Here is a 26766-nt window from a genome sequence, read left to right on the forward strand (position 1 = left end):
CACTTTTAAATTTAACTTTATTTTTTAAATTTAATTTTAATTTAATTTTTAATTCAACTTTATTTGTTTTTAAATTTAATTTTCATTTCACTTTAATTAAATTTAATTTTAAATTAAACTTTATTTAGTATTTTAAGTTAATTTTAATTTAATTGTTAATTCAACTTTATTTGTTTTTAAATTTAATTTTAATTTAACTTTAATCTAATTTAATTTAATTTTAAATTTAACTTATTTAGTATTTCAATTTAATTTAAATTTATTTTTTAATTTAACCTAATTTAAAAAAAAATTAATTTAATTCTTATTTTATTTTTATTTATATTAAGCTAAATCACAACTTTGTTCCGTGGCAAAATCTGGAGTGGCATCTGCTCAATTTTACAACCGTGTCTTTGCAGTTATTGCAGGGCTTCATTCAGATATGATCTATTCACCTACAGATTCGTAGCATGGTTTGAGTTGGAAGGCACTTTAAAGATAAGATCATCTAGTTTCAATCCCCCTGCCATAGGCAAGGACACCTCATAGAATCATACAATCATAGAATCAAGCAGGTTGGAAGAGACCTCCAAGATCATCCAGGCCAACCTAGCACCCAGCCCTGGCCAATCAACCAGACCATGGCACTAAGTGCCTCAGCCAGGCTTTGCTTCAACACCTCCAGGGATGGTGCCTCCACCACCTCCCTGGGCAGCCCATTCCAATGCCAATCACTCTCACTTCCTCCTAACATCCAGCCTAGACCTCCCCTGGCACAACTTGAGACTGCTACAGTATAGGACCTTCTACTGTAGAGGACATACAGAGTCTGTATGAGAAGATGTGTGCAAAAGATTCCCCTCTCTGGCCAAAGCTGCTGGGTTTCACTTTTGTTTTAATTTGCTGGCTCCTGGAAATTCCCTATGGAAGCACAGGATCTCTATACATTTAATTTCAGCTCCTTGGCTGTGATGATATTTATCTTCATAGGCAACTGAAAGGTGCCCTCAAGACAAAGGCTGAAACCGTTCCTAGCAGATACATCTCACCATCCCACTCCAGTGCTTAAGAACCTCTTTGTTTTTAACTCCAGCTGCTGTCATCCAGGCTTGGAGCCAGAATCCTCTTATTTTACTGGAGGCTTCTCTGTATGGTAACAACAAAATTCATAGGTCACAGTATGGGCAAGGATGAATCCCAAAAGCTGTGCCACCTGTGCACCTTGAGGTGTTCCCTGAGGAACACCAGGTGGCTTTTTTCATAGTGCAATTACAGGTATCCTTGTTTTTCATTTTCTAGCTTCTGTTTTTACTCCTGGAGCACTACTGCCTTGCCTTTATCAAAAAGCAGGATTTATCTTTATTTGGAGCAATGATTCTCAAGCTATTTGAAATGCACTACCCTCTCTTTCTAATCCCTGCAGTATTTACACTCTCTAATTGTTTCTCTCTCGGGTAGGAAAGATGCAGGATAAACTTTTACATATGAAGAAGTGGGTTAAAAACTGAAATCTGAATTGCTTTGGGAGACTTTTTACAGCTAAGGGAACTGCCACCCCTGGCTGCAAGTAAGCTTTGAGTGGGACACTAAATACACAGTGGTTTAGTTGTCAATTTTACTTGAACCCACCCTAAAAATTAGGGATGTGTCTGTCCACTTTGCAGTCACAATCTAGCTCAGCTTGGAGGGATCTCATCACAGTATCATCACAGTATCATCACAGTATCATCAGGGTTGGAAGAGACCTCACAGATCATCAAGTCCAACCCTTTAGCACAGAGATCAAGGCTAGACCATGGCACCAAGTGCCACGTCCAACCTTGCCTTGAAGTGCCCCAGGGATGGTGACTCCACCACCTCCCCGGGCAGCCCATTCCAGTGTCCAATGACTCTCTCAGTGAAGAACTTTCTAAACATCTAAAGTGTTTTAAGCTAATGCTGGTTTATGGATGTGATGCTTACCTTAGGCTTCTTTCCTTGCTTAAAGGAGGTGGTCAACAACACCTGAGCTAGCAACGTTAGACTTAGTCTGGGTACTACCAGACTGTGTTTCTGCAAACATGAGTTACTGTTAGAACAGAACCAGACATCAACAAAATGGTGATGATTTATCCACATTTGGAACTCTACCAGGATCTAAAACACATCTCTGTCTTGAAAATGTTAACTTGACTCACCACCTTTAAAACATCTCAGAAAAGCTAAAGCTGCATCTTAGAATCATAGAATCAGTCAGAGTCAGAAGAGACCACAAGGAACTTCTAGTTCCAACCCCTCTGCCGTGCCCAGGGACACCCTACCCTAGAGCAGGCTGCACAAAGCCTCATCCAGCCTTGCCTTAAACATCTCCAGGGATGGAGCCTCAACCACCTCCCTAGGCAGCCCATTCCAGGCTCTCACCACTCTCATGATGAACAACTTCCTCCTCATGGCCACTCTGAATCTCCCCACCTCCAGTTTTGCTCCATTCCCCCCAGTCCTTTCACTCCCTGAGACCCTAAAAAGTCCCTCTCCAGCTTTTCTGCAGCCCCCTTCAGATCCTGGAAGGCCACATAAAGGTCACCTGGGAGCCTCTTCTTCTCCAGCTTGAACAGCTCCAACTCTTTCAGTCTGTGCTCATAGGAGGATCGTATTTAGCTTTAATTAATTGCCTGAAGTTGGCCACTGTGAGAACTTAACTCCTCCCCTTCCATCTTTGCATTTGAAAAACGAGTAGAATGCAGGATTGTTTTTTTCATGATGCATTATTTTTTCCCCTTCAATAATATTTGAAGCAAAATTACTTGATGCATGGAAGCTACTAAAGCCTTACTTAATGTAATGGGAACTATCATTTATTCTTCCTTCCCAGGTATCAACAGTGCCAGAGTTTGGCCGCATAGTAATTTACACTACCAGCCTTCGTGTGGTGAGAAACACTTTTGAGAGATGTGAACTGGTTAGAAAGATCTTTCAGAATCACAGAGTTAAGTTTGAAGAGAAAAACATTGCTCTGAACAGCGATTATGGCAAAGAACTGGATGAGAGATGCAGGAGGGTCTGTGAAGTCCCCTCGCTCCCCGTCGTGTTTATCGATGGCCATTACCTTGGGGTAAGTAAAGCATGAGGCTGTGTTTCGTTCTGCTGTCTAAAAGAGTGAAAGATGAACATCTTGGTGAATGAGAAACAAGCTTTTTAGAAGATAGCTTTTGCAATGCTGGCATGATGGGAACAGTCAACAGCAGAGAGCTCTTTGTGGTGCGTGTTGCACAGATCCACACTCATAGGTTTGCTCTGAAGATGCAAAAGTGTGATGGTTTGGGTGTTACCTGCTCCTCCCCCCCCCCTTATGAAATGACCTGGACTAGACTCAGCTGAGCTGGAAATTAGAGGGCTGGGTGATAGGTTGGACTAGATGATCTTGGAGGTCTCTTCCAACCTGGTTGATTCTATGATTCTATGATTCTATATTTACAGCTTAGCACAATACATAAGCAGATATTTACAATCTATACAGCTATAGACAGAAATAAACAAGTTAAAAAGTAATACAGAAACACAACAGCCCTACCAGAAACCTGAGTCCCCAGGAGGGGCTCCCAACCACCCTTCCACCTTTTTCCCACTCCTCTACCTTACCCCAGCCTTTGCCTTACGTTCAAGGTGAGTTTGGAGAATTATCCAGGGAGGTTAGGAAGCAGAAGGATTAGTCACACAAGTGGCAGGTTAGAGAGAGGGAAGTGCAGCCCAAAGCCAGAGAGCAAACTGTGTTATCTATATTTCTGTTCTTGTTCTTATACATCTCAGCAAGCCTATGAGTGAAACAGACATCACCATTGTTTCCTTTTATAAAGATCACAGGATCACAGTATGTCAGGGGTTGGAAGGCACCCAAAGAGATCACCAAGTCAAAACCCCTCTGCCACAGCAGGACCATACAATCTAGCTCAGGTCACACAGGAACACATCCAGACAGGCCTTGAAAGGCTCCAGAGGAGACTTCACAACCTCTCTGGGGAGCCTGTGCCAGTGCTCTGGGACCCTTACAGTAAAGAAGTTCCTCCTTGTGTTAATGTGGAACCTCATAGCCTGTAGTCTAATTCCTCTCACTAAAATATCCCAGCTAGGCTCAAACTAGCACAGTCTAAAAGAGTGAAAGATGAAAATCTTGATGAATGAGAAACAGGTGTTTTAGAAGATAGCCTGCAATGCTGGCATGATGGGAACAGTCAACAGCAGAGAGCATTTTGTGCTATGTGCTGAACAGATCCACACTCATAGGTTTGATCTGAAGATGCGAAAGTGTGATGGTTTGGGTGTTAGCTGCCCCTCCCCATCCTTATGAAATCACCCAGACTAGACTCAGCTGAGCTGGAAGTTAAGAATGAAGCTATGTTTACAGCTAAGCACAATATACAAGCAGATATACACAAATATAAACAGTTATATACACATTCAAAGTAACACAGAAACACAATCCCTCCCCCAGAAACAATCAAAGTCCCCAGGAAGCTCCTGACCCAAACTCCCTTCCCCTTCCCTCTTTTCCTTCCCGTCAGAAACAACCACAACAACCCAAGTATATCTCATGTAATGAATCTGGAGACAAGGAGACAACAAGGAGATTAGAGGCAAAAGGGGTTAGGTGGATTAGAGAATTAAGGCAGAGTAAGCTACAGAGACCAGACCACCAGAGAGAAGGCAGTGCCAGAAGTGAGAGCTAAGAAGTGTGTGAGAAGTGAGTGTCTCATCTTTATTTAGACTAGTTGCATTTCACAGCAGAAGAATGAGTGATATAAGGTACTGCTGTTTTTTCTTTCTTCACACAGCTAAGGATTTAATTTCTCTCAGTAAAATGAGGAGAGGCTGAGGGAGCTGGGGTTGGTTAGCCTGAAGAAGAGGAGGCTCAGGGCAGAACTCATTGCTCTCTACAACTACCTGAAGGGAGGCTGTAGCTAGGTCTCTTCTGCCAGGCAAGCAGCAAGAGAAGAAGGGGACACAGTCTCAAGTTGTGGCAGGGCAGGTCTAGGCTGGATGTTAGGAGGAAGTTCCTGGCAGAGAGAGTGATTGGCATTGGAATGGGCTGCCCAGGGAGGTGGTGGAGTCACTGTCCCTGGAGGTGTTGAAGCAAAGCCTGGCTGAGGCACTTAGTGCCATGGTCTGGTTGATTGTCTAGGGCTGGGTGCTAGATTGGCCTGGATGATCTTGGAGGTCTCTTCCAACCTGCTTGGTTCTTTGATTCTATGAAAAGATTTCAGTTAATCTCTAACCAGCACAAAAAAAGATAGCTGGGGAGAGACTATCAGGAGGGGAATAAAGACACTAAATACACTGTTTCTTAAAAAAAACCAAACCAACAGCTTCTCTGCATAGCTGAAATCAGGAAAATCTAGAGCAATGTTGTGGTTTTTTTTTCTTCATGGGTACCTGTGTGTACTATTGCCCAGGGAAGAGGAACATGCAGAGCATAAACCTGTCATTTAGTATTAGCTGTGTTGGATATGGAACCAACAGCTTAGTCTGGAGAGTCATAGAATCATAGAATCATAGAATCAACCAGGTTGGGAGAGACCTCCAAGATCATCCAGTCCAACCTAGCACCCAGCCCTAACCAATCAACCAGACCATGGCACTAAGTGCCTCAGCCAGGCTTTGCTTGAAGACCCCCAGGGACAGTGCCTCCACCACCTCCCTGGGCAGCCCATTCCAATGGGAAATCACTCTCTCTGTGAAGAACTTCTTCCTAACATCCAGCCTATACCTACCCTGGCACAACTTGAGACTGTGTCCCCTTGTTCTATTGCTGGTTGCCTGGCAGAAGAGAAGGCTTTGAGGAGACTTTATTGAGGCCTTCCTGTATCTGAAGTGGGCTACAGGAAAGCTGGTGAGGGACTTTTTGCAGTGTCAGGTAGTGACAGGACGGAGGGGAATGAAGCAAAGCTAGAAGTGAGTAGATTCAGATTGGATACTAGGAAGAAATTCTTCACCATAAAGGTAGTGAGACGCTGGAAGGTTGCCCAGGGAGGTGGTGGAAGCTTCATCCCTGGAGGTTTTTAAGGCCAGGCTGGATGTGGCTCTTAGCAACCTTATCTAGTGTGAGGTGTCCCTGCCCATGGCAGGGGGGTTGGAACTAGATGATCCTTCAGGTCCCTTCCAACCCAGACAATTCTATGATTCTATGATGTCAGACCTTTAACATGCATTGAATTTTAGTTATCAACTGAATGTTGTTTTGGGTGCAGAACCAATTAATTATAGAAAACTCAACAGTAAAAGATAGAGAGAAACAGCCCAACTCTGCCCTGGTGCAAGACATCAACTTGAAATGGAAATCTATAATCCAAATTCTTATTCTGCTACCCTGGATCTAAAAATCCTGTTGATATTTGAAATCACCTTTTCAGTAAGGTCAGCCTGTACTTTTGCAATGTATTTTTTAGAGGCTGGGGAGGAAAAAACATACAAGAAAATCAGGGTTTAAGAGGAAAAGATTCTGGAAAGTGACAGAAAGAAAACAGCTTGAGAGCTCAGAGAAGGTAATTGTCTTGAGCGATAAAGAACCAGCAATTAGCACCACCAGCAAGGCTGTGATTTGTGCAGGCAAACTATTTTTAACCACAGTGGGGCTGTTGTGTTTGTGTTCCATAGCACTGCCATTTCCACAAAAGACTTAAATAACAAAATGAAATGTAATAATCAGTCAGGCCTAATTGATATTGGGCCTGAATAAACACTCTAATCTCCTTTCTTCTTACCCTCCTCCCAGCTCTCCATGTGCTGTGCGTGAGGCAGGTTTCCCCAAGCACTGTAACAAATGCCTTTGCTGGTGCAGGGCTCAGCAGATCACTGCAGCAACTGCAAAACCACCTGTGTGGAGAATAACAGCAGTGATTTTTGAATTCATTGGAGGGGATGCTTTTATATGAAACCTGAGTCTGAGAGCTCTCCAGCCAGCCAGAGGCTGCTCGGTTCAAAAGCAACTTAAAATTCCACAGGATTCAGACTAAGATTTGCTCATTTAATGATTATGTTAACAGCAGTGAGTTATGGACTGACTCCAAGAAAATCTCAGTCCTTGTACAGTCAAATTGTCAAAAGAATTCAGTTAAAATGATAGAATCAACCAGCTTGGAAGAGACTTCCAAGATCATCCAGTCCAACCTAGCACCCAGCCCGAGCCAGTCAACCAGACCATGGCACTAAGTGCCTCATCCAGGCTTTGCTTCAACACCTCCAGGCACAGCGACTCCACCACCTCCCTGGGCAGCCCATTCCAATGCCAATCACTCTCTCTGCCAACAACTTCCTCCTAACATCCAGCCTGTACTTCCCCTGGCACAACTTGAGACTGTGTCCCCTTGTTCTGTTGCTGATTGCTTGGGAGAAGAGACCAACCCCACCTGGCTACAGCCTCCTTTCAAGTAGCTGTAGATTCAGTTTATCTCCAGAGGTCTTTTCCAACACCTACCACTCTATGATTCTATGATCTCACCAGCAGAGTGTGTGCCAAGGGCTAAAGCCCAGGCAATATTCCCTTCCCCAGAGCTGGGGACACACATTGGGATTCACCCATATTGAGAAGGTCTGTTGAGAAGTGTTGACTCCCAGTGCCTGGTGAATGTGGCATCTGAAGAAGACAATGCATCAGTGACTCCAAAGGCAGTAAGTTGGCTGGAACCTGTGCTGAGCTCACGTTTCTTTAGAGTGCAGTCAAGAACTAATTAAAGAATTTGGTCTCATTGGTAACAGTGGACAGTTTAATAATGCCTTTCATGATAATTATCTGCTGATATGCAAATGCAGCACAGAAATTCAAAAGCCTGGTGAGCCAGTAAATTAATCATTCATTATATTTTCTCTCTCTGTCTGTCTCTCTTCTTGTAATTTTGAATATTTGCTTCCAGCAAATCCCTTCCTGAAGGAGTTGGCAAGTAGCAGTAGACAGTAGAATCTTGATTGAGCCATGCACCTTTCAGTGAGTCATAATGAGAAAAAAACAAACAACAACCCAATCAATCCATAAATGTACAGTTTTGAAAGGGGACAAGAGGATTTTTATAGAGATAAATGTAACAGAAGCACCAGAACAACCTCTATATGCACCTGCCAGGCAGAAAGGGACCTGGGGGTACTGGTTGACAGCAGCTGAACATGAGGCAGCAGTGTGCTCAGGTGGGCAGGAGAGCCAATGGCATCCTGGCCTGCATCAAGAACAGTGTGACCAGTAGGACAAGGGAGGTTATTCTTCCCCTGTACTCAGCACTGGTCAGGCCACATCTTGAGCCCCGTGTCCAGTTCTGGGCTCCTCAATTCAAGAGAGATGTTGAGATACTGGAACATGTCCAGAGAAGGGCAGTGAAGCTGGTGAGGGGCCTGGAGCACAGCCCTGTGAGGAGAGGCTGAGGGAGCTGGGGGTGTGCAGCCTGGAGAAGAGGAGGCTCAGGGCAGACCTCATTGCTGTCTACAACTACCTGAAGGGAGGCTGTAGCCAGGTGGCTGTTGGTCTCTTCTGCCAGGCACCCAGCAATAGAAGAAGGGGACACAGCCTCAAGCTGTGCCAGGGGAGGTCTAGGCTGGATGTTAGGAAGAAGTTCTTCACAGAGAGAGTGATTGGCATTGGAATGGGCTGCCCAGGGAGGTGGTGGAGTCACTGTCCCTGGAGGTGTTCAAGAGGGGACTGGATGAGGCACTTGGTGCCATGGTTTAGTTGATTGGCTAGGGCTGGGTGCTAGGTTGGCCTGGAGGATCTTGGAGGTCTCTTCCAACCTGCTTGATTCTGTGATTCTATGACAATATGATTCTGTTAGAGTGTACAGTATCCAAGCTGTGCAAAAGCACAAACAAGGCTGTTGGAATTCTGCAGGCTGTGTAGACAAATCCTCCCAGCACTGTGGAATTTATCATTGCCTGCATGGGGGGAATGAAACACCCCCACACACACTCCCAGCTTGGGCAAAAGCAGTAGAAAAATGCTATTTATCCCCTGTCAAGCAACGTCTTGTGTCCTGCAGTACAGCAGGCTGTTTAATCTTCCCATTTATTTCAGGATTGGATCACTGTATTTCTTGACACATGCTGTCCAAATAGCAGTCTGCCAGGAAATTGCAGGTCCCTGCTGCAGCCTGCTTTTTACCGGCTGATCTAATCCCTTCTTCTCACCTGAGGCTGTCTCCATTTGAAATGGAATTATGCCATCTGCTGGGATGCCAAAGCAGCATTAGAAAACCCAATTACTTCCAAGAAAGCAGGGAAAGGATTGGAGCATTCAGTTACTCTTCTCTGGATTGTGAGAGGTTTATGTTATGCAAAAACCCCATTCCTGCTGGAAAAGGGCAGGGGAAAAGGGCAAATAGAATCATCTAGCTAGTGTTGGCTCACTGCACAATGATTTTTAAATCCATTTGTTCTATTTTTCAGTTCAAATTATGTGGTTGAATTCCAGTATTCCCCTGCTATACAACCCTCCTTGAACCATAGCATCACAGAATCATAGAATGGTCTGGGCTGCAAGGGACCTCCAAAGGTCATCTAGTTCAACCTTCCCTGCAGTCAGCAGGGACATCCTCAACTAGATCAGGTTGCCCTGTCAAGCCTCACCTTGAATATCTCCAGGGGTGGGGTTCCAACTACTTCCTTGGGCATCCTGTTCCAGTGTTCCACTACCCTCACGGTAAAGGTCTTGCTCCTAACATCCAATCTAAACCTGCTCTTCTCTACTTTGAAACCATTGCTCCTTGTCCTGTCACTCCAAGCCTTGGTAAACAGTGTCTCTCCATCCTTCTTGCAGCCCCCTTTCAGGTAATGCTGTTAGGTCTCTGCAGAGCCTCCTCTTCTCCAGACTGAAGAACCCCAGCTCCCTCAGCCTGTCCTCATAGCAGAGGTGCTCCAGTTCTCTGATTATTTTTGTGTCCCTTGTCTGGACCTGCTCCATCAACTCCATGTCCTTCCTATATTGAGGGCTCCAGACCATGTATTTTTCAAATATCTGAATTTATATCTATATATATTTTTTCCCCTGAAGAACCTGTTCCCCATTTACCTTTCCCAGCATGAGGTTGACAGTAAAAGTATTCATTTTTACCCATTTCTGATGATAATTCCTCGAGAGTGGTGAGGTGATTTTTGTAGCTGACTTGTAGGAAAAGCATCCTCCTGATGTTCACGTGTTGGTGTGGATGTGAGTGGCTCAGTGGCAGGAAAATGGTGATGTCATTATGGCATCATACCACCCTGCATTGCACCACTTGTTTCCTCTCTTTTGCAGTTTAACACATTAAGCACAGCATAGAATCATAGAATCAAACAGGTTGGAAGAGACCTCCAAGCCAATGTGTGCCCAAGACAGATGTGGCAATGCCACACCAAGTATCGGCTGTATATAAGGAAGGATGTGGTAGAGAGGCTCCTTCCCAAACTCAGCAGATATTCTAGTACAGCCAGGTGCAGAACTGTGTATCTGTGTAGTCCTTGAGGATGAATCACCTCCTGAAAATGGTAATGGTTTACATCCAAGGCAGGTGAGCAACTGACTTGTTTAGTGACAGGACACAACTGGGGCAGTAGGAAACTTAGCGGACCTTGGATTTGTCCTAGTTCTGCAGCGAATGGGGCAAGACATGAAACAGCAATGTTCATTTGGGGGACCTTCTCAAGAGAAAACTGGGAAAGTATTGTGAAGGACAAAACTGGTCCAGGAAAGTTGGTGAGTGATGTAGCCAAGTTGGTGGCATTTCCTTGCCAAAGACCTGGCAGCAGCCCCTGCACGCCTTAGTAGAGAGCTCTTGAAGATGGTGGGAAAAGGATACACAGGTTGGTGGCTCGAAATTTAACTAGTTAACCAAACTGAAACCTCCTCCCTGATGCTTCGGTCAACGTTATGGCCACTGTCCCTCGTGCTTCCTTAGGTAAGTTTTAGGAGGGACAGACTCTCAAATGGTACAAATCCCTTTGCGGGGAGTTGAGATGGTAGGAAGGAAAGATAGATATCACTTTCTGCTCAGAGAGCAGCTACTGGACTTATTTACCAGCAGCTTTAATTGCTTTATGGACCCTGTGTGTTAAGATTCATGAATCCAAAGGGAAGGTTAAGCTCTGCAAAGTGTCCTTCATTCACATTTCACTCGAGGCAGCTGTTAATCAGAGAAGACAGGCTCGGGCACTTAAACACACTGATAGCCATTTGGACACTGGGGGGTTTAATTTTAAAAGCATAGTAATGAGGCTTTCCACTTTGCAAGTAGCACAGCTGGCTGACTGAATGCCATCTGAAATATAAATCCTCTGATATATGGCTATGATATGATGGGAAACCTGTCAGACTTTTAATTACACGGCTGTAAAAGGCAGTCAGCATTATCACACAGCATCACTCTATCACGGCACACAGGCCACAGGAATGCTTGTGCCAGCTGTTGCTGCACAGAAGAGATCCTTCCCTAAACAGGGGCAAACTGGGGGCTTGTCCAGCTCAGGGAGTTTGCAGTGTTGCAACACCATCAATAAAGCTGCAAATCCTTAATGTCTCTGCACCCGAGAGGCAGTGCAAACTTTGTCCTGAGCTGATGCAGTGTTGCTACTCTGTGGCCTGCTTTGGCTGACTTGCTCTGTTGTGCCAGTCACTCCTGTTGCCCCTTCTGTGTGAAAGCAGGAAGATTAGAAGGCAATTGTGAAAGGAGCTATCAAGCTGCTGAAAGGGAACAGCTTAATGCATGAAAGCAGGAAGATTAGAGGGCAATTGTGAAAGGAGCTATCAAGAAAAGACTGAATGAGGCACTTAGTGCCATGGTCTAGATGACTGGATAGGTCTGGGTGCTAGGTTGGACTGGTTGATCTTGGAGGTCTCTTCCAACCTGCTTGATTCTATGATTCTATGATTCTAAGCTGCTGAAAGGGAACAGCTTAATGCATGTGGTGTTGAAGATGGCACACTCTGTGCCCACCACCTGTATGTGCCCATTTCTAGAGCTCCTTCCCAACCAGCACATTCTATGATCTGCATGCCCATCATAGTGGGCATGCAGAAACCAGCAAGCTGGGACAGTGCCATAGCATGAACCCACCACCTGATCTGATGTGGCAAATCACCCTTGGCAGTGGGTAAGGGATGTGCACTTTCCTCTGGTATGTTCCTTAGTTTCCCCAATTTTTGTTAGTGGTCCACTGATCATAGAATCATAGAATCAGTCAGGGTTGGAAGGGACCACAAGGATGATCTAGTTCCAACCCCCTGCCATGGGCAGGGACACCCTACCCTAGAGCAGGCTGCACACAGCCTCATCCAGCCTGGCCTTAAACACCTCCAGTGATGGGGCCTCAACCACCTCCTTGGGCAACCCATTCCAGGCTTTCACCACTCTCATGCTGAGCAACTTCCTCCCAATGTCCAGAAGTGTCTGTGTCTGGTACTGTTTTTTAAGTCCTATTAGCTGGTGAATTTGATTACATAAATGAAGTGAAAGCATTCAAATGTTCCCCTTTGATCAGTACAAAAAACCAAAAAGACCTTTTACATCACCTTTGACACTAATTTTGCCTTCAATGATCTCTTAGCATTTACTTTCAGGAGGAAACAAAGAAAACCCACTCCAGTACCACCTCGGTTCAGACTAACAAAACTCCTCAGAGGCTGAATGTACTCAAACTAAGTTATTATTATTCATTGCTGTGTCTGACTTTAATGTTGTTACAGTATTTTCATTACATTTTTTTCCTCCCCCTCCCCTTGCATTATATATTAGCCATATTATGTCTTAATTCAATGCTTAGCTGGCAGAACACTCCAAATACAATTTCCTCCTCTCATTTCGCTGCGGCGTTCTCTGGTGTGTTGTGTATTTATAACGCTGCAAGTTTTGACACTGTAACTAGATAGGTTATTTTCATCCTGTCAGGAAACATGCCCTGGAAAATAAAGGCAAAGCAATCACAAATAGCCAAGCTGTCTCACCTTTTACAATGGATTACATCCAAGGCAGGGGAGCAACTGACTTGTTTAGTGACAGGACACAACTGGGGCAGTAGGAAACTTAGCGGACCTTGGATTTGTCCTAGTTCTGCAGCGAATGGGGCAAGACATGAAACAGCAATGTTCATTTGGGGACCTTCTCAAGAGAAAACTGGGAAAGTATTGTGAAGGACAAAACTGGTCCAGGAAAGTTGGTGAGTGATGTAGCCAACTTGGTGGCATTTCCTTGCCAAAGACCTGGCAGCAGCCCCTGCACGCCTTAGTAGAGAGCTCTTGAAGATGGTGGGAAAAGGCTACACAGGTTGGTGGCTCGAAATTTAACTAGTTAACCAAACTGAAACCTCCTCCCTGATGCTTCTGTCAACGTTATGGCCACTATCCCTCGTGCTTCCTTAGGTAAGGTTTAGGAGGGACAGACTCTCAAATGGTACAAATCCCTTTGTGGGGAGTTGAGATGGTAGGAAGGAAAGACAGACATCACTTTCTGCTCAGAGAGCAGCTACTGGACTTATTTACCAGCAGCTTTAATTGCTGTATGAATTATGGACCCTGTGTGTTAAGATTCATGAATCCAAAGGGAAGGTTAAGCTCTGCAAAGTGTCCTTCATTCACATTTCACTCGAGGCAGCTGTTAATCAGAGAAGACAGGCTCGAGCACTTAAACACACTGATAGCCATTTGGACATTGAGGGCAGTGTGATATGATACCTGGTAATGAACTTCAGGCTCTACTCTCAGAACTGCAACTGCTTTCACCTCTCCTCTCCTTCCAACTTTCCTGAGGTTGTCCTAATTGCAAAACACTTTCTGTAAGTCAAATGTATCCTCAGCCTCTTTAAATCTTCAAGACCAAATCATCTCAGCTTTGATTTTCTTTTTGTTTTTTCGTGGTGACCTGGCTCATCTTCTTTTTTTTTTGTTAATAGGGTGCTGAGAAAATTTTACTTATGAATGAATCTGGGGACCTGCAGGATCTCTTAACCAAAATCGAGGTAATTGCCTTTCTGCAAAGAAATATAAGGAGTGTGCATCTAATATCTGTCCTTGAGTAGATTTGATTTCTTAACCAGTTGCTTTAGTTCTGGTACAAACTAACAGTCTTCTCTCTTTGTGTTCCTCTGTGAGTGAACAATATCACAGTATCACAGCCCATTAAGCCTGAGGAAACATGAACAGTGATAACATCAGTCAAAACGTCCATCTGGTTTTTCTCCATCTTGCCACAGCAGGAGAGGGAGGTCATTGTACCATTCCTATAGCTTCTGACATAATTGATTGTACCATTCCTATAGCTTCTGACATAATCTTTAGTATTTAGCCTTCACCATGCCTTAGGGAAGTCAGGTCTCTTGCATGGATGCTGCACCACCTAGACTTATAGAATAAACCAGGTTGGAAGAGTGTTGGAAGGGTGTTGGAAGCTGTGCTGGGGGAGGTATAGGATGCATGTCAGGAAGAAGTTCTTCACAGAGAGAGTGATTGGCATTGGGATGGGCTGCCCAGAGAGGTGTTGGAGTCACCATCACTGGGGGTGTTCAAGAAAAGACTGGATGAGGCACTTAGTGCCATGGTCTAGCTGACTGGATAGGGCTGGGTGCTAGGCTGCCCTGGATGATCTTGGAGGTCTCTTCCAACCTTCTTGATTCTATGATTCTATGGTTCCATAATTCTAGCTATAACTAAGGCTGGACACCCACAAAATCTCACCACCCTTACTGTAAAGTCTAAACCATCCTCCTCAAGCTTCAATCCATTCTCTCTCACTCTGCACAACAAGCCCTTGTAAAAAGTCCTTTCCTGGCCTTCCTTTAGGCCCCCTTCAGGTACTGGAAGGCTGCTATAAGGTGCCCCTAGAGCCTTCAGGGTGAATGACCCAAACTTTTGTAACCTGTCCCCATAGGGGAGGTGCTCCAGCTCTCTGATATGATTATGTCAGATGCATTGCTCAATGTCTGACTAGAAATTTAGCTAATACACTTGGCTTAGCCTTTTTCATTACTTGGAAATTAGATGTCCCCACATCCTACTTTGGAGGGGAGCAAGGTGGGACAGAAAATACATCTATAAGGCAAACAATGCCAGACTACAGCAAATCAATAACTGATTACAGAATACAATCACAGTTCAAGAAGGAGATCAGGGAACTGCTTGAAAGAATCCAGCACAGAGCCAGAAAAGTGATGAAGGGAGTGGACAAGGAGAGACTGAGGAAGCTGAGGCTCTTCAGCTTGGAGAAGAGGAGCCTGAGAGGTGACCTCATTCATGTTTATCAATATGTAAAGGGTGAGTGCCAAGAGGATGGTGCCAAGGCTTTGCTTGATAGTGCCAAATGACAGGACAAGGGACAATGGGTGGAAACTGAAGCATAAGAAGTTTCATTTAAACATCAGGAGGAGTTTTTAACCTGTGAGGGTGACAGACCACTGGAACAGGCTGCCCAGTGGGCTTGTGGAATCTCCCTCTCTGGAAATATTCAAACCCTTCCTGGATGTGTTACTGTGTGATCTGGTCTAGATGATTCTGCTCTGGTAGGGGGGGTTAGACTGGATGAGCTTTTGGGGTCCATTCCATCCCCTAACATTCTGTGATTATGTAATCATTCCTTGCTACAGCTGCAAGGTGCAGTCAGGTTTCTTTGCTAGTGAAGATACCAAAAGAGGTTACACAAAGTGCCCTCTGTTCAAGAAGCAAATGGCTATTTTTCAAGGAAGGCAGCTAAAGCAATTTTGCATTTGATTTTTCCTTCAGTTCTCTTAGCCCTGCAAAAAGGGGATTATTTACAACCCTAGCAAGCAATAATGAACATAAAGACAAAAAAACTATTGCTCTCTTGAAACTTTGAGATTATTTGCCATAGTGTCCAATCAAGTGATCCAGCATCATGAGTTATGGAAGATGTGGGTGCTCCCGAGATAAAATAAAGTCAAATAAAATAAAACAAAATGCTAATTTGCACTAAATTTCCAAACATTGTCCCTGGAGAAGATAATAGTAAGAGTTTGCCTGGTGAAGAAGAATGGCAAGTTTGGGAGCTGCAAGATAAAAAGCAAAAGTGCCTGTTTTGCATGTTGATTTGGGCTGGCAGGAGATGAGTGCTATGATTAATGGCTTTGCAGAAAGCTCAAGGAAGCTCCAAGAAGGACTGCAGTGTCTGTATTTATTTTAATACACTCTGGTCATAGAATCATAGAATCAACCAGGTTGAAAGAGGCCTCCAAGATCATCCAGTCCAATCTAGCATCCAGCCCCAGCCAGTCAATCAGACCATGGCACTAAGGGCCTCAGCCAGGCTTTGCTTGAGCACCTCCAGGAATGACAACTCCACCACCTCCCTGGGCAGCCCATTCCAATGCCAATCACTCTCTCTGCCAACAACTTCCTCCTAACATCCAGCCTAGACTTGTGCTGGCACAACTTGAGACTGTGTCCCCTTGTTCTGTTGCTGGTTGCCTGGCAGAAGAGACCAACCCCCACCTGGCTACAGCCTCCCTTCAGGTAGTTGCAGACAGCAATGAGCTCTGCCCTGAGCCTCCTCTTCTCCAGGCTGCACACCCCCAGCTCCCTCAGCCTCTCCTCATAGGGTTTGTGTTCCAGGCCCCTCACCAGCTTCGTCACCCTTCTCTGGACACCTTCCAGTATCTCAACATCTCTCAACATTGAGAAGCCCAGAACATATTTAATTGGTGCCTCATTTTTCAGTGGTGCATATATCCTCAGACTAACTCTAGCAGGAACTGTATGGATTTCATTATGATTTGTTTTTGGTCTGTGTTCCTCCTTTGTAAATAAACCTGCAATCTTTTAACTCAGCAGTGCTGTGGTTAAGTACCCAGTGTGGTGTGGCTTTGATGTAGAACTTTTAAGGCAATCATTAAACAAAGCAGCAACATTTTCAGCAAGTGAAACTTGAGTGTGTCGTTGAAATCTCTTCTTGTCTTCTCCATTGTCATTAACCCAAAACAAAATCGAGTACAAGTATTGTTGTACTCAAGAATTAAGGCAATTTGGGGCCCCCAAACCTTGCTTGCAGCCATTTTCTCCAGGTATAACTGTTGAACATTGATGATCTTATTCTGAAGCTTTAAAGCTTCAGAATTCCACACCCTTGCATTTGGCAAAGCCTCTTCTTTCCTCAAGCACTACTTGTCAGAAGCTATGAATTGCTTTTTTGATATGATCAGTTCTTAATTGTAGTCATAACAGGTGCAGCATGAGCATGGAAATGCTGAAAGTACATAACATGGAATGTGGAAAGTATAATGCCAGCATAAACTGCCTAGAGTTTTGATCCAATCTATTGCAGTACCTCCTAGAAGTGGTGTAGACCTAGGCTACATCAGAGTGATGTATGCATGCTATTATTTAGCTATTTTGGCATGTCTAAACACAAGTATTATGGTATAATCATAGAATCAGAGAATGCCAGGGGATGGAAGGGACCTCAAAAGGTCATCTGGTCCAGCCACCCTGCCAGAGCAGGATCACCCAGAGCAGATCACACTGGAACACATCTAGATAGTTCTTGAGTATCTCCAAGGAGGGAGACTCCACAACCTGCCTGTGCAGCCTGTTCCAGTGCTCTGTCACCCTCACAGGGAAAAAAATTCTTCCTCAGGTTCACATGGAACCTCCTATGCTTCAATTTCCACCCACTGTTCCTTGTCCTGTCACTGAACATCACTAAGAATGGGCTGGCTCCATCCACCTGCCACTCACCCCTTACATATTGATAAACATGAATGAGGTCACCCCTTAGTCTCCTCTTTTCCAAGCTAACAAGCCCCAGCACCCTCAGTCTCTATTCAACTTCCTTAATCATTTTTGTGGCTTTAATGTGACTGATGACCTGCAGTGAGCCTCTCTGGCCACTGTGTGTAAATCTGACCAAAGGAAAAGGCAGATGTATGCTGGTTTTCCATGTTGGTGTATCTTGGGATGAGGTGGTCCACCTGGGCCACAACAAATCCATTGTAAGCCATAGACCTGGGGACATGTGGTTGGATAACTTCAATTCTGAGAGGGACCCAGGGGATATTGGTTGACAGCCAACTAAATATGAGTCAGCAGTGCCCAGGTGGCCAAGAAAGCCAGTGGCATCCTGGCCTGTGTTAGAAACACTGGCCAGGAGGGACAGGGAAGTGAACATCCACTGTACTCAGCACTGGTGAGGCCACACCTCAAGTACTGTGTTTAGTTCTGTGCCACTCACTACAGGAGGGACTTTGAGGTGCTGGATGTGTTCAGAGAAAAGCAATGAGGCTGGTGAAGGGCCTGGGCTATGAGGAGGGGCTGATGGAATTTGGGTTATTCAGTCTGAGAAGAGGAGGCTGAGGGGAGACCTCACCTCTCTCTATGGCTACCTGAAGGGAGGTTGGAATGAGAAGAGGGCAGCCTCTTCTCCTTGGTGTCAAGTGAAAGGACTAAAGGAAATGGTTCCAAGCTGAGCCAGGGGAGGTTCAGGCTGGATAGCAGGAATTAGTTCTTCACTGAAAGTGTTGTCAAACATGTGAATGGTCTGCCCAGGGCAGTGAAGTCACCATCCCTGGACATGTTCAAGCAGCGTCTGGAACTGGTGCTTAAGGACATGGTTTAACATTGACTGGATGGTCATCCATCCCTGGACATGTTCAAGCAGCCTCTGGAACTGGTGCTAAGGGACATGGTTTAGTGTTGACTGGATGTTCATCCATCCCTGGACATGTTCAAGCAGCCTCTGGAACTGGTGCTTAGGGACATGGTCTAGTGTTGACTGGATGGTCATCCATCCCTGGACATGTTCAAGCAGCCTCTGGAACTGGTGCTTAGGGACATGGTTTAGTGTTGACTGGATGTTCATCCATCCCTGGACATGTTCAAGCAGCCTCTGGAACTGGTGCTTAGGGACATGGTCTAGTGTTGACTGGATGTTCATCCATCCCTGGACACGTTCAAGCAGCCTCTGGAACTGGTGCTTAGGGACATGGTCTAGGGTTGACCCTTCATTGCTTGGTGGAGGGCTGGACTGGATGACCTTACAATCATAGAATCAACCAGGTTGGAAGAGACCTCCAAGATCATCCGGTCCAACCTAGCACCCAGCCTTATGCAGTCAACTAGACCATGGCACTAAGTGCCTCATCCAGGCTTTGCTTGAAGACCCCCAGGGACGGTGCCTCCACCACCTCCCTGGGCAGCCCATTCCAATGCCAATCACTCTCTCTGTGAAGAACTTCTTCCTAATATCCAGCCTATACCTACCCTGGCACAACTTGAGACTGTGTCCCCTTGTTCTATTGCTGGTTACCTGGGAGAAGAGGCCACCCCCCACCTGGCTACAATGCCCCTTCAGGTCCCTTCCAGGTGGATGTTTTTTGTGATACCTTAAGCATTGCTCAAGGTGGGAACCAGAATGTGTGCTCCTTCTCAGCTCCTAGAGCTTACGCTGGTCGACGAGGTAACATTTCTGTCTTTCTCACATTCTTCTTTGGGCAGAGAGTCCAACATCCCCACGAGTGCCTCTCCTGTGGGGGCTTTGGTTTCCTGCCGTGCTCAGCGTGCCATGGGAGCAAGATGTCTCTGTTTCGGAACTGCTTTACGGACTCATTCAAAGCCCTCAAGTGCACTGCCTGCAACGAGAACGGGCTGCAGCGCTGCCAGAGCTGTGCAGGATGAGAGGGACATCTCCACACATGCAAACTGATTTTATGGTACTGCACCAGTTTGTAATAGGATTTTTTTTTTTTAAATATTAATCTGTTTATCCAGTTCAGTCAATAAAAAAAATGATTTGTAGTATACTTTTGGTTCAATTGTTTGAGCTCTTCCAACTTGGGTCGTTACCATTGCATGAACTCTGAAATGTACTTTTTCTACTTTCTTGATAGAGAGAAGTGCAGTCTGCAAAACTTAGTGCATTAATGACCTTTTGGATGTGAGCTTCCCTTTCTCTGCAGGGAATCATCTGTGTTTCTGAGTCATGCCCTCAAGATCACAGCAAAACGAAACTTAACCTTCAGAATATTGAGTAGCTGCTGCTTTCAGGAGCAGGAAGAATAAAGATTTTGTGATGGGAACTAGCTCAAAACCATTCTACTTTCCACTTCCCTGAAAATTCACTATGAGTGAATCCTGGCCTGAATTCTAAGTGGCAGCAAAAGGACAGAAATAGTTCTTAAAGGTCCCTTGGATCAACTTCCTTTATTAGTACTGCTTTGTCTTTGCTGTTAGACAAAGTGAACTTCTAATATAGCAGATATTGGCAGTCACTGTTGTACAACTACCTCAGAGCTTTAGGATCCTACGTATCACAGTAGATCACAGGATGTTAGGGGTTGGAAGGGACCCAAAGGGATTATTGAGTCACAGGACCACAGGATCACATGGGATTGCAGGATGTCAGGGGGTGGAAGGGACCCAAAGAGATCATCAAGTCCAACCCCCCTGCCACATCAGGACCATACAATCTAGCTCAGGTCACAGAGGAACTCATCTAGATGGGCCTCGAAAGTCTCCAGAGAAGAAGACCCCACAACCTCTCTGGGGAGGCTGTTCCAGTGCTCTGTAAACCTTGTGTTGAGCTGGAACCTCCTGTGCTGCAGCTTCCATCCATTGCTCCTTGTCCTATCACAGGAAGCAAGTGAGCAGAACCTGTCCCCCCACCACCTGACCCCCAGCCCTCAGATATTTATAACACTTATTAAATCCCCTCTCAGTCTTCTTTTTTTCCAGACTAAAAAGGAGAGAGAACACCAGACAGCTTTATAAACTGTGGACAAAGTACCTGAGGATGAGATTTCTGCTTTCACAGCTTAGTAACTGTCGTGGTTTGACAGCTAGCCTGGTGCAAGACCTTTTAGAACATCTGTTCTCTCCAGAAGGACCACAGATCTCTGCCCAGACTGCTCCAGCACTGTATATACCTTTGTGATTCTTGGTGAGTTTCCCAAGCACAAGCACAAGAGACTTAGCCAGTGATACTCTGACTGGATTGTAGTTTCTCTACATTGAATATATTCCACTTTGGACCATTCATGCACTTCCACAGTGTACTTTTTAACAGGGTGCTTTAGTGTATCTTCTACCTACGTTGTTGGACATCTTCCTCCTGTTTGTACTGGCACAAACAGTAGAGAGGTTTAGCAGCTTGTTGAAATGACTGTTGGCTCGAAAAGGCTCCCCTGGTAGACATTTCATCCTGCCCAAACTGCTGTAGCAAATGTTAAGCCACTGCTTAACTCGGGTGGGGGACCACACTTGCTTTCTCTCTTCCCCATACAACCTTCCTAAAATTGTGTGATGGGACACTCATTTTTCCTGTCAGTGTTTCAGACACTGCACAGCTGTGGCACAAAGCAGGTACTACAGCTGAACAAAGTCTGCCTTGCAAAAAGCCCCTTCTGATGACATTACGTTTCCTGATACTTGAATCAACAAACAACTTTTCCTCCACCTCTTTTCCACTAGGTATGTCTAGAGGTGGCAGCTGGTGCTGAAGAGTTGGACAAGTTGGGCTAACTTAGCTTTTTGACCATTTGACTCTAAGGGACTTATGCATATTCTATGAGATGAATGTGCAGGCATGAAGGTGCTTTTAAGACCCTCCAGCTCTTACAGGTTCTACAGTGAGGCTCAGAAGGACTGTCTGAGTCTTCTGCATAACATGAGAGAGATGATATTTTCTACAGAGGCCATTCATGTTCTGAGCAGCTCTCCAGATATAGAATTCTGAATTGCAGATGTGTTTAGCTGATTACTGCATGGGTAAAAAGCAAAGAAGGAAAAGGCAGCCCCCTTCTTTTATTTAATACTGTCACATAACTTCCACTTTGTCCTTGTATTGCAGTCCAGACTGGTTGTGATGGTTTGGGTGTTACCTGCTCCCCCCTACACTTGTGAGATCACCCAGACTAGACACAGCTGAGCTGGAAATCGAAGAATGAAGCTTTATATTTACAGCTTAGCACAATATACAAGCAGGGATTTACAATCTATACAGCTCTAGACAGAAACAGACAAGTTACTAAGTAATACAGAAACACAACAGCCCTCCCAGAAAGCAGAGTCTCCAGGAGGGGCTCTCAACCACCCTTCCACCTCCTTTCCACCCCTCTACCTTATCCCAGACTTTGCCTTACAAACAAGGTGAGTTTGAAGAATCAGCCAGGGGAGGTAGGAAGCAGAAGGATTAGTTAGACAGCAGGTTAAGGAGAGAAGTGCAGGCAGCCAGAGCCAGAGAGCAACTCTGTTACCTATATTTAAGTTCTTATACATCTCAGCAAGCCTATGAGTGAAGTAGACATCAGCATTGTTTCCTTTTCACAGCCTAGCATCTAATTCCTCTCACTAAAATATCCCAGCTAGGCTCAAACTAGCACACTGGTAGGACAGGGCCTTTTCTCCCAGGTAACCAGCAATAGAACAAGGGGACACAGTCTCAAGTTGTGCCAGGGTAGGTATAGGCTGGATGTTAGGAAGAAGTTCTTCACAGAGAGAGTGATTTCCCATTGGAATGGGCTGCCCAGGGAGGTGGTGGAGGCACCATCCCTGGGGGTCTTCAAGCAAAGCCTGGATGAGGCACTTAGTGCCATGGTCTGGTTGATTGGATAGGGCTGGGTGCTAGGTTGGACTGGATGATATTGGAGGTCTCTTCCAACCTGGTTGACTCTATGATTCTATGATTCTGAGTGCAGCATCAAGCAGAATACTGATGCTGAGAGTGTTGTGATTTCTGATGCATGGAATCTTAAGGAAGTTGCTAAGATCCTATGGATCCAGGGGGTGACCACATCCACATGAGTGAACACCACGCTTCAGGCGTCAGAAGCAAATTCACCCTTAAGGGAAATGCCTGCTGAAGAAAATGCCAGTGCATTTGTGATACAGTAATTTGGCAGTCTTTGAGGACATTTTGCTTGCTGAGGCAGTCTCTATCACCAGCTCTCCACTGAAGCACCATATGGCCAAATTATTATGACTTGTCAAAGTATGTTTCACTGAAAATGTTCTTCACTGGTATGAAAGAGGGGTTTGAAGCTGCTTTTCCCACCTCACAGGCAATCAGAAAATGACTTCTCTTCATATTGAGACAAACAAACTAAATGTAGTTTCTTTCCTGACTTAACTGCAAGAAAACTAGAGTGCCTGTCCTAGCTAAGGCTCTACTCTTCAAGCAGAGACACTTAACTCCTACAAGCATAGCTGAGGCGAAATCTCCTTAATTTTCTTTTTAGAATGAGAAATGATGGAAGCAAAAGGTCACATTTTAGAGATTTTTTTTTTCCAGAAGATTTTTATAGGAGACAGAAGATAACAAAACATAGAATCATAGACTCAGGCAGGTTGGAAGAGACCTCCAAGGTCATCCAGGCCAACCTAGCACCCAGCCCTAGACAATCAACTAGACCATGGCACTAAGTGCCTAATCCAAGCTTTGCTTGAACTCTTCCAGGGATGGCAACTCCACCACCTCCCTGAGCAGCCCATTCCAATGCCAATCACTCTCTCTACCAACAACATCCTTCTAACAACCAGCCTATACTTCCCCTGGCACAACTTGAGACTGTGTCCCCTTGTTCTGTTGCTGCTTGCCTGGCTGCCCAGGGAGGTGGTGGAGTCCCCGTCCCTGGAGGTGTTCAAGCAAAGCCTGGCCGAGGCATTTAGTGCCATGGTCTAGTTGACTGGCTAGGGCTGGGTGCTAGGTTGGCCTGGATGTTCTTGGAGATTTCTTCCAACCTGGCTGATTCTGTGTGTCTTGAAAATAGTTCATTCTGCTGGAAGTAAAGCATCATTGGGGAAAAAAAAGCAACTTTGAATTTGGTGTCATACAAAAAAATTAACAACCATTCCTTGGGAGTTTTTGAGTTTTATTAATGAAAAGAAGAAATGGATTCTACTGAGCTCAGTTCTACAATTTCCTTGAGTAAATACATATTGAAGGCACTTGAAGTACTTTTCCTAGCTATTGCACTTGTCTTATTGCATTAAGATTAATTTTATTCACTTAGCCTGGGATACATTATATGACCATGAAAGCATCCAACAGGAAACATTTATGCCCTGAATAATTTAGGAAGAAGAAGAAGAATTTGGATTGCTGAGCTTACTTTAAATAATTTAGAGATGATAGTAAAGAACACTGTAATCCAGCAGTAATTTGAACAGGAAGAGTTACTAGAAACAAATCTTAGTGTTTAATCCTGTTTCTTTTTCTTCTTGCATTAATTTGCTTAGGGGTGATGAAGCAGGAAATAATTGCATTAGAAGGCTGTGAAAAAAAAAACAAACCCAAAACTTGAAGTTTAAGCTCCTTCCAGCTTAGCTGTCCTACTTTGAAAAAACTGGTTTCAAATGAGTTAAAAGATTTATGAAATCAAATAGAACAGAACAGAACAGAACAGAACAGACTAGAATAGAATAGAATAGAATAGAATCAAGCAGGTTGGAAGAGACCTCCAAAATCGTCCAGTCTAACCTAGCACCCAGCTCTATCCAGTCAACCAGACCATGGCACTAAGTGCTTTATCCAGGCTCTGCTTGAACACCTCCAGGGTTGGTAGCTCCACCACCTCCCTGGGCAGCCCATTCCAATGCCAATCACTCTGTGGAGAACTTCCTCCTAATATCCATCCCTGGCACAACTTGAGACTGTGTCCCCTTGTTCTGCTGCTGGTTGCCTGGCAGAAGAGACCAACCCCACCTGGCTACAGCCTCCCTTCAGGCAGTTGTAGAGAGCAGTAAGGTCACCCCTGAGCCTCCTCTTTTCTAGGCTATAAGTTTTCCACTGAAGAAAAGCCTCAACACACTTACACATATATTGTCCAGTCTCACTTTGAAGATTTATTTTTCCACTGGTGGAAAGATCATCTTATTGAAATCAGAGGTTTATTTAAAAGTCACCCCCTAATCAGACATTAAAGTCAACAATAATCATTATCTTTTAGTGACCTGAAAATTGAAAGCCTGTAGAAGAATTAAGCTTCAGGATAATGCCCTCTGGTACCTGACAGTGTTGTATTTTGATTTGGAGATGAAAACCAAACCCTGTTGTGACTACACAAGGGCTGTATGATCAGTCAGAAGGGTTGACTGCAAGTTGCTCTTCTTATAGAATCACAGAATCAGTCAGGGTTGGAAGGGACCACAAGGATCATCTAGTTCCAGCCCCCCTGCCACGGGCAGGGACACCCTACCCTAGATCAGGCTGGCCAGAGCCTCACCCAGGGCCTCAACCACAACCCTGGACAACCCATTCCAGGCTCTCACCACTCTCATGGTAGCCGTGGTCTGTAGGCAAATAATGATCAATAGAAAGTCATCAAATGTCATCATTTAAATGTGAGTGCTCATCAAGTTATCACTTAAAAGAGTCAATGTCACTTTGTAAGTGTTTAATTTGGTGGATGCATGCTTGTCTGTCACATAAGGGAGAAATTGCTCTCTGATCTCAAGTCAGGTAATCTATGAGTGAGTAAGGATGGCAAATCTACAAAATCTCACCTAAATCTAAGCACTCACTGTCTGAGCTGAATCCCAGTACCTACTGTTTCTCTTTGGGACCCTAGCTCTGATTTGAGCCAATGTCTGAAATGTTGAAGAATGTCTAGACTCTGTCTTACTCCCAAAGGTCATTTGCATGTGACATAGAATCATAGAATCAGCCAGGCTGGAAGAGACCTCCAAGATCATCCAGACGAACCTAGCACCCAGTCCTATCCAATCAACTAGACCATGGCACTATGCCTCATCCAGTTTATTCTCTCTCCTGGTCTGGCTAACCTGGGGAGATCACAGGATGTCAGGGGTTGGGAGGGACCGAAAGAGATCATTGAGTCCAACCCCTCTGCTAGAACGGGACCACATTCACACTCTTTCAATAACTCAGGGAGAGACATTTACTTCACCAGCTGATCCCATCCAGTCTTTTCCTGAACATCTCCATACAGGAATAGTAGACAATAGGAAAACACAGGAGCAGGACAACACTTGGTGTTGTACTCCAGCAAAAAACCTTCCAAAGCCGTGGGCTGATAGATTTATTCCAAACCTTCTGCATCAATAGAGCTGCACTTTGTGCTGCCTCATGGATCTAATCAGTCTGCAAAATTGAAGGATTCAGTAAAAACCTGTCTATTTTTTTTCCTAATTAAATAGCAGCACAAAAATAATAAACACTCATAATTACTTTTATATTTGAGATATTACAATAATTGCTTGTAGTATGATGGGGAGATGCTGAAAATGCTGCTGCCTCTCATTACAGCTCGATGGTAATAGCTGCTGCTGATAAATTCTGCTTCTCAGCACAATCACAGAATCAAATTTACTAGAATACTACCACAGAACAGAATGGTACTTTTTAATGTAAGCAGAAAATGATTATGACCTTTTCCCTCCATCAGTTAGGTTCTTAGGAGGAGCAAGAACAATGAAAAGAATATGTCACCAGCTTGGGACATAATGACCCTAAATTGATCAAGCTTTTCTCACACTCTCAACCAATTGTTCACATCTTGTATCAAAGAAAAGTCAATGCTAAAACTCCTCTCCTCTTTTTATAGACACCATATCTGATCTTCCACGACTTGCTTCATGAGCAATAGAATCATAGTATCATAGAATCAACCAGGCTGGAAGAGACCTCCAACATCATCCAGTCCAACCTAGCACCCAGCCCTAGCCAATCAGCTAGACCATGGCACTAAGTGCCTCATCCAGGCTTTTCTTCAACACCTCCAGGTACGGTGCCTCCACCACCTCCCTGGGCAGCCCATTCCAATGCCAATCACTCTCTCTGGCAACAACTTCCTCCTAGCATCCAGCCTAGACCTCCCCTGGCACAGCTTGAGACTGTGTCCCCTTGTTCT

The 26766-nt window shown here is 44.8% G+C and overlaps 1 protein-coding gene across 1 annotated transcript in view; it reads left to right on the forward strand.

The window, feature by feature from the left end:
* GRXCR1 (glutaredoxin and cysteine rich domain containing 1) overlaps positions 1-19577 on the forward strand; it is a 54216-nt gene extending 34639 nt beyond the window's left edge. The window contains exons 4-6 of the mRNA XM_064149420.1: positions 2852-3073; positions 13852-13917; positions 19397-19577. Coding sequence (XP_064005490.1) covers positions 2852-3073; positions 13852-13917; positions 19397-19576 — 468 coding nt within the window. The 3' untranslated portion in view covers position 19577. The remainder of the gene's footprint in view (positions 1-2851; positions 3074-13851; positions 13918-19396) is intronic.
* Positions 19578-26766: the final 7189 nt, after the last annotated feature.

The sequence above is a fragment of the Pogoniulus pusillus genome, chromosome 9 (assembly GCF_015220805.1).
Source record: "Pogoniulus pusillus isolate bPogPus1 chromosome 9, bPogPus1.pri, whole genome shotgun sequence".
Lineage (NCBI taxonomy): Eukaryota > Metazoa > Chordata > Aves > Piciformes > Lybiidae > Pogoniulus > Pogoniulus pusillus.